At 42.8% G+C, this 8946-nt stretch overlaps 1 protein-coding gene across 5 annotated transcripts in view; it reads right to left on the reverse strand.

The window, feature by feature from the left end:
• clec16a (C-type lectin domain containing 16A) overlaps nt 1–8946 on the reverse strand; it is a 66048-nt gene that overhangs the window by 56199 nt on the left and 903 nt on the right. For 4 of the 5 annotated variants that reach the window (XM_062532614.1, XM_062532615.1, XM_062532613.1 and 1 more), the window contains exons 2-8: nt 8758–8886; nt 8440–8573; nt 8188–8336; nt 6684–6789; nt 4052–4175; nt 1978–2152; nt 538–588 (exon numbers count right to left, since the gene is read on the reverse strand). In XM_062532614.1, coding sequence (XP_062388598.1) covers nt 538–588; nt 1978–2152; nt 4052–4175; nt 6684–6789; nt 8188–8336; nt 8440–8573; nt 8758–8886 — 868 coding nt within the window. Of the gene's footprint in view, nt 1–537; nt 589–1977; nt 2153–4051; nt 4176–5490; nt 6332–6683; nt 6790–8187; nt 8337–8439; nt 8574–8757; nt 8887–8946 lie in introns of those variants that run through there. The other variant, XM_062532616.1, reaches the window with a different exon arrangement.

Consider the following 8946-nt stretch of genomic DNA (forward strand, 5'->3'; position numbering starts at 1 on the left):
TGTTGAACAATCTTTTTTAGCTTATTGGAAAATCCCTTCCAATGTAGGCTATTAAGTCCTATAACGCTTTTCTTTAACTAGGGGAACAATTTAAGGTATTCTGTGTAACACCCGTAAATAAATCCCTTATCAAAGGAAAAAATTAAGCCTTAAGCGTCATTGTTAAAGGGAAAAATGTGAGGTGTCTTGTGCCACAGCCTCCACTGTTTACTTTTTCCATGGTTTAGGTCCCGTCTGAAACAATGTCGCGTGACGCAGCATTCCACCCATAGTGTAATCAAATACACCGGTATGGCGGTATATTAAAAATTCATATCATAACGAAAATATACACCGGTATTCGGTGTGAACCGGTATACCGCCCAGCACTACTGCACAGTAGATTAGTCGTCATTCATCATTGATGGTCACGGAACATTCAGATATGCAATGGAACAGGTGACCAGACAGCTGCAGAGAAAAGGGCCTGACTGCTGGGAGGTCCAGTTGAACACATGGCTATCAGGTGGCAGAGGGAGTCGAGTTAAGAAACTGTACCTGGGATAGCAGGTAGAGAGACACCTGGGGCCTTATCTTCCGATCTTCAGACTGAAAACAGAAAAGCAACATAAGCCTTTACAAACAATTGAGTGACTCATTTTGTCCCATTCTGTATAATATTAATACACCAGAGAGTAATGGAGATTCGGGTAAGCTGTTACTCATTGACACTAAGAACTACAAATAGTAACACATGTCAAAAGCATTGGAACATTGGATCATTTAACAATCAGTGGCATGCCAGTAGAGGCCTTTTATAGGGATATTTTACCATTAAACACTCACTAATGGCTTCCTTAACATTAATTCACTAATCCTAGACTACAAGTCCCTTTTCAATGGAAATTTCCATGAAATTATTTTAGTCCAATCCTAGGCTCCTAGGAAACCGGTCCTCGTAGTCATACCACTGGGACCATTTCGTACTCTACTGTACAGGTAGGTTTCATTTTCCTTCAGTTTGAGACAGCAGTGGCTTTCTATAATAGAGAAGAGATTACAGGCCTGTGACAGTAAACAATGGCCATCTGTTTCTGTTTCTCTTACGCTACACGTATGACCACACATACCACACGTTAACATTTCATAGGCGAAAGTCCAATTTTCGTTTTCGTTTTTTTTTGGACAGCACGTCTGAAGCGCTAATAATAACAGGTCTCGCCATTTGTTTTACACTGCCTGCTCTAATTATGTTTTACTGCTGCACAACTATGACCGCATTCTCTGTTGTGTTACGGTAAAGACTTTCAACATGGAGAAAACTCATCATGACACAACAATGCAGTACACAGACAGAATTGTCATAACATTTTTTTCAGGCCTAGGGCTCTTCGGGCTGGTAGAAGACATCATTGGGAATAAGTGGGCGTGTGCCTGAGTGGGTAACATACTGATTACGGCAACGCGCCAACCCCACCTCCTACAGGGATCAGGCGCACGCACACACACACACACACACACACCACCCGGGGATTCACCCTCAAGCTGAAATTTCCCTGCTTCGGAAAGCAACACCTCGAGCACAAACACAACAACCTGCATCAATGCTCCAATGTCAACATAACTCGGGTCAAGGCGCAAGTCATTTTAACTTGAATTTTTGAAAACCTGTACGATTGCAATTGCAATGCTACAATGCTACTGCTACTGCTGTTACACTCACAGCATACAAACAGAACAAAAATTGTGCCCATTTCTAATTGTTCTACTACTACAGCCACTGTTAACAAAGCCAGTAGAGTAATAAAAGATAAAAAATACTGCCATTGCTCCAAATATCTATGATGTTGAATTTTGAGAGTGCGTTCTTAAGGCATCTGGGTCATTGCCCACGGCCTACTTTTCCACCATGGCTTCTCCCAGGCCAAAGAGTGAACTGTGAAGTGTGTTAGAGAGTCCCTCCTTCAGGACAGGAGGGGGCCGCGGGGACAGGCTTACCTGTTCTTGGCCAACTAGGGAGTAGACGTAGAGGGGGAGGAAGAGGCGGTTGAGCAGGTGGTCGGTGAGCACGTCGTTGAGGAACTCGCAGCTGATGATGAGGATGTCGTTCAGGTAGTGCAAGTGGTCCAGATGTTCGGCAACCAGGTCACTCAGCTTCCCTCGGTTTTTGTGCCTGAAATCGAGGAACTGATCATTCAGCAGCTCAGCAACCTTAGATCTATTTTATTATTTAACAAGACCAGACCATGCTGTGGGGAAACCAGAAGATTTTCAGAACCAAAGGCGTTTTTTTGTTCTTGACGGCCCACATAAAATACAGCAGATATTGAATAGAAGTTGACAGTTAACAATCATAATCTGAAGAAAACGGTTTGTGAATTCTTCATTTTTCTGGCTCTTTACAATGACTATTTCAAGACACCAGCATTTCCTATACTGATGGACAGATTATAGTTGACTAAACTTGTGAGTGAGCAAATCTCACACCTGCTGATTGAATCCAGGCCATTTCTAAAGGTACACCCACCTTTTCTTGCCACTTTGTGTGGTCACCACCCCACACATTTTTAATGATTAAAGTTGAAAGGGTTTGCTGACATCATTGTTAGATGTGAGGTATTTTTCCCACCCACAGAAAACCAAGCCAAGAATTCAGAGTAAAGTTCACGGCCCACAGCATCATGACAGTTGGTGGCAACAACCACAATCATTTATTTATCACTTAATGCTTTCTTGTGGCATGAGCAATAATTGTCGTTATAAATAATAATATAAATGAGATAAAGAACATCTCCAATACGGAAAGGTTTCAGCGGATCAGTCAGGAGGCTGCATAATATGCCTTGAACAACAGCGCGGGCATGTGGCGCTGAATAGTACTGCACCACTGCAACACTGAGCATTTCTCATACAATGCTGCCTTCTACTGGACAAAAAGAGTTGCAATCTGAGAGGGAAGTAGAGGTAGCCAAACTGCTTCAAAACCAATGCCAAAAAAATAGAGTAAGTAAATAAGATAAGTAAATAAGCTTTACTTACATAGCACTTTTCACAGAATCATAGGGTGGCTTGCACCAACAAGGATTACGATTTAACATTGATTTTCAACAGGCTACACCGCTCATACTATGAATTGGCCCAAGTGCTCATGGAGAGACCCAGGTTGGAGTCTGACCTGTAGTCATTTCCCCATCCCACCCCATCACTCTCTCCCACGTACTTCCTGTCACACACAAAAACAAATGCTTAAGACCAAAAAGCTTTAACCTTGATTAAATCAAGACAGCAAATCCAGTACCACCCAACTTCAAACCTAGTTTAAAGATAATCAGGCTAATCTTATCTTAAATGTTCACATCAACCTTGATTCATTTGTTCAACTGCTTTAAACTCCAATTTGCTGAGGTGGTTTCACTTTCTGAAATGGCTGCATTTATTAGATGGATTGAAGATCCAGAAGAAATCGACGCCCACAAAGTAAAATAAAGAGACCATCTCAACCCTATGGAGCAAGTACTGTTTTGATCCCATGAGGGAAATTTGGTCTCTGCATTTATCCCAATCTGTGAATTAGTGAAACACACACACAGCACACAGTGAGGTGAAGCACACACTAACCCGGAGCAGTGAGCTGCCTGCCACAACGGCGAGAAGTGAGGGGTGAGGTGCCTTGCTCAAGGGCACTTCAGCCGTGGATGTACTGTAGGCATGGGAGAGCAGTGCTCAACCATCCCCCCCCCCCCCCCCACCCACATTTTACCTACTGGTCGAAGATCGAACCGGCAAAACCCTTTGGTTACCAGCCCGAAGCCCTAACCAGTGGGCCACGGATGCCCCAAATTTTATGATGATGAGGAAAATCGTGGATTTGAAAAACATGCAAGCCATACAAATCCTTGATTAGGCCGAAACCAAGAATAATTGAATCCTTGTTGGTGCAAGCCAAGCTAGAGCCATAAGGTGCTTTTCCAAGAGCAGGCATTATGGAGCAAGAAAAAAGGTGGAGGAGAGACTGACAGGTGGGTGAGAGACTGACAGGTGGAGGAGAGACTGAAAGCATGTTAGGTCTTACTCTTCATCGGTCTGTACACACTTGTCCAACTCGATGACGTGACTCCCGATGAACCACACTAGGTTCGAGAAGTACGGCACGGCGGTCTTGTCTCGAATGTAATGCAGCATGTGCTGGTTGTCCACTACAAGGGGGCAGGGGGAGAGTTAACCACAGTTACACAGGCTTTATTTCCGCTTGGACACAGACAACTGAGACGGAGAGACAATAACCCAGGAGAAAGAAAAAGGCAAAGAAGAATAGTACTGATTCCTGAGTCATTGGGCTGAGTCAGTGGTGGCATTGGGCATTCATTGGGAAGCCATTATAGGTTCTGCAGAGTTTCTGGGGGTGAGTGATTTAAGGGTTAATATTGGGGGGGAGCCAAAGGAAGCTGTTCAAACTGTACAAGATAGGTAATGGTTTCCCACCACTTAAAAGCTGTCTAAAATAAATAGCTGGAGACTACCAGATCAAAAAGAAACAGCTGGAGACTGTCCGAGAGGAGACTGGGTTCACAGACACACACACACACACAGGGGGATTGAACATGAGTCAAATGCTAGTTTATCTTTGGGGATCTTCAATAATCCTTTCCAGGACGCTGTCAAATTCTGAGGAAGAGGCACGGATTCCTAGAAAAGGCCACATACGCATGACACACTACAATGACTTTGTAAGTAACAACGATTCTAGTGAATTCTATATTATTCCAATGTGTTGAAATGCTTTGCCCATTCAAAAAAGAAAGAAAGAAATAGCCAAGCATTTAACGTAAACCTGATGTAAAAGTAGTCAGTTCTCAAATTAACCCCAGTTTCCTTTTCTAACAACAACAAAAAAAAAGATTAAAAAGAGGAAAGTGTCTGCATCTGTGAAACCACTCCAGTTCCTGAATGAATCAGTCATACAGCTTCCACAGCTAACACAGCTTCCAAAGGCCCCACTGCTAGTTAGCATTCTAAAAACAGCATTAGTTTCTACCTCTACATGTTAATAACTACAGTCAGTCAATCTCCATAGTAAGGACTCCATGGTGGGAGAAGTCTTAGTGGGATGGTAGGGAGTGCTAGCCAGTGCTACTGTGAACCAGAATCTCCAGTGTGCTTGTGGACAATATCCACACCTAGCGGAGTCTATCAGCATCATTCATGGTTAGAGTGAGAGAGACTCTGATTAGGTCATGAACACCTTAAAAGTTCACTGCAGGACGTGCGTTTGAGCTTTTTCATCACTCCGTCTTCGAGAGATTAACAAGTGTGATTACGCGGTCGAATTACGAATGCAATTAACATTACTGTACGGAGGGAAGATAAGAGTTCCGTGCAAGGAGGATTTTGACACAGGAAGAGAACAGGGTTATTTTCAGAGACTGAAAACAACTTTAAATTACAAAAAAAAAGAGAAAAAAAGAATAAAAGGAAGTGACGAAAGTTCTGAATTGAATTGGACCAACTTACATGAGACTGGAATAAGGCACACAGGAGTCACCATAGAAGGAGGAGGAGGAAGAACAGACATGGAGTTAATAGGAGTTAATGGACTGAACTAATGGAGAGCCTGGACGACTGCTGCTACAGAGGATACAGAGCATATCACACACCAAAGGCCATACACACCCCAAAAAAACAGGTAGCATGCCCACATCCCTGACCAGAGTTGAGCTTTAAAGGACAGTCCCTCAAATCCCCTCAAAAAAAGATCAATAAGGACAGTCCCTCAAACCCCCTCGAAAACAAATAAATAAACCAATAAATCAATAAAACAGAGGCTTTACTCAACTAATGGCTAGTGGCAAAGGTGCTATTACTGCAACTAAAACTATGCATGCAATACCCAACTAAACCACCACAATAAAAAAGAAAAGGAAAACTCGAATCCCAATGTGTCAGATGGCATCACTCTACCATGGGTGTCTTTTTAGTCTATTTTAGATATCACACATCTCCATTAACAGGACACAGTTGTAAGGCTATACAATATATAAAATAAGGCAAATATGATATACTGTATGGTACAGTATGATAAATGTATTCTACCAAGTGCTAATTGTGAGTTAGGCATTGGGGCAGCTGTTAGGTCTTTGCATATGAGATTTTAGACAGAGACAAAAGTAAAACTGACAAGCTAACTACTGGCAGAAATAGAAGCAAGCGCTCAATCAGAGATTTATATTGAGAGAGGCTGTGGACAGGCTTAGTGAGAGAACAAGAGAGAGCAGTCAGAACAACAGGTGGCAGGTCAGTGCACCGGTGTCGTTGAGCGGAGTAGGAAGCGAGAGTGCAGACGCAGAAGAGCTACTGTACACCTTCCCTTGTGTGCATTTCAGAGCGCTAGGCAGGTGAAGAGACATCGAGCCAGCCGACACATGTGAGCTGGCCAGTGTGTTTGCTTTGTGCGCTTTGTGTGTCTGTGTGTGTATGAGTGTGTGCGTGTGTGCGTGTGTGTGTGTGAGACAAAACACACCCAGCCAGCCAGTCCTTCCTGCCGATCACAGAGCAGCCGAGTTGCCATGCCCATGCATTGCAGGCACCATAGAGATAAAGCTGACAGCAGAGCAGCAGGAGGAAGAGGAAGAAGAAGAAGAAGAAGAGGAGGAAGAGGAAAAGGAAGAGTAGTGAAAGAGGAGAGGGGGACCGGCTCGTGTACTCACCTTTGTACACATTGAGAGTGATAGTACGGACTGCAATCCTGACCATGCTCTCTGGGTGGTTGAAAAACTTAATGGCCTCCGTGTACAGGGCAAAATCATTAGTGTGCTGGAAGCATGGGAGACAGAGAGTGTGGATGTCAACACAGCAGTCAGGATGAGCTGCTCAGAGAGACGAGGGGCCGCAGGGAACAGCCTCTCAGCAGGGACATGCAGCATACTACTGCAATGGCAACAGCTACTGTACTCTGCCACACTCTTATACTAACTCTTCTCACTTTAGTCACTGACTAATAGGCTATTCTGTCAATCAAATATTTTAAATTCAATTGCTTTTGTTTTTGCTTTGAATCTTTGCATTTGACAGCACTTACTCTACTATTAGTAGGCCTATTCGACTACTACTACATTTACTGCTCCATTTTATGCTACAATGAAACATCTTAACACTACCACTAGTACTTCTGGTCTTTGTTAGTGACTACTTTACTACTATTAAGGTCTACATTTCTATTTTTTTTTTTTAATCATAGACATGACATCAGTATGATTATGACTCGTGAATTCCACATGTTAAGAAGAAGTTGAAATTCATGACTTAAATAGATGTGACTGCTGTAAACAGTCTTGACACGTCACCAGTGTCGTGGTGATCAAAGCGAACAACTCGAGAATTATACAGTAACTACTATTATGACTATAACTATTATTTCAGTCAATTTCAGGCGATGTGAACCACCAAGCGAGCCATCACCTAGCAATACTAATGTTTTCTACAAAAGAAAATCTGAAATGTGCCAACATCCACTGGCGACTTCGACAGATGTAACATATTTTTCATTTCAGAATAATCGCGTTATGATGGTTCCGCAAACACACAAGGAGACAATGACTGGCTGTCTGCAGCAATAGGTCTCTCATGAGAGCACATCCTTTGACCGAGGCTGTCTTTATTCCGGACACCCACCGATGCTAACTGGCGGTGCCGCAGGATAAAAACACATCGTTCCAAGCACATCCATTTACAGTACACCAATAACTCCCCCCTATACACAGGAGCCATGGCAATGGTTAACATAACGGACAACTCAGCAAAGGGCCAGACACAACAGCTTTTTTCCAAGGACTTTGGAACAAAGCATTACAACCACTTAAGGGGCTAGTGTTGGTGTTAGGGACTGAAGGGTTGTTTGGAAGATAGTAACTGTGTAAGCCTTTGACTTCCTGACATGACGCGGACGCTGGTCACTGTCTGTGCACTTATGTTGCCTATCTTGTGCACTGATAACTGTCAGAAGCAGGACAGTGTTGAATATTTGTCTGTCACCAATGGTGATTAGAATCCCACCAAAGCCTACATCCTTAGAGCATGTCACATAACATATATAACGGTCTGTTCAATAAAAGTGTGTTCAAACGCTTGGGTAGCTCAAAGCAAAACATCCCTGGGATCTAAGGGTAAATATCCATTGGTCTCCTGACGGCTCAAAGGTCTTGAGCATCTTACCTCATTGTAGAAAAAATGCACTGTGTGATTGTTTAGCTTCAGGGACAAAGTCTTCAAGAAGGAGATGTAATAGGCCATGATCTCCTCATCAGAGAAGTCAAACTTGTGGACAATTATTGAATTGACATGGTTATTGGAGAGCAAGTAATCTGGGGAGAGAATGATGTCAAGCATGAGAGGCATGATACAGTGTGAGAGTACACTTCTTCAGTCTGCTTGTATTGTGACATTGTGTCAAGTGTGAGTACTCACAAAGGGATGTTTCGTGACTTATGTTTTCAAAAAGTATGTTGAGTGTCTGTAGAAGTTGCACACAGACATATCGTCCAGACTTCTGACGCAAGATGTTGAGAAAGAAGGCAAACATATTCTTCTCCAAAAAGAAACTGAAAAAGCAAACAAGAGTTTAGGCTACATAGCAGTATCAGTAATACGACAAGGCCAAACATATTCTTGAAAATGAATGGAAAAAAACTATGATAACTTCCAGTCATGAGGACACTAAGACTTTATTCATCATTACTATGCAATATGTTGCCAAATACAAGCAAGAGAAGAAATATGACTTACTCAAACACAGAGCTGTCATTTTGATCACCCCAAATAAGGATTTCTGTGATGGAGCGAATGGTTTCTACTAAAAGATTTCTGTTGTGATCCGTTACTGTTGTGTTCTTTGTAAGGACATGGTACATGTACCTGGTGAGAGAGAAGAATTAGTGTCAATTAGGCTGCAAACCATTCTGGGCTACAGTGTAA

This window comes from Sardina pilchardus, chromosome 3 (assembly GCF_963854185.1).
Source record: "Sardina pilchardus chromosome 3, fSarPil1.1, whole genome shotgun sequence".
Lineage (NCBI taxonomy): Eukaryota > Metazoa > Chordata > Actinopteri > Clupeiformes > Clupeidae > Sardina > Sardina pilchardus.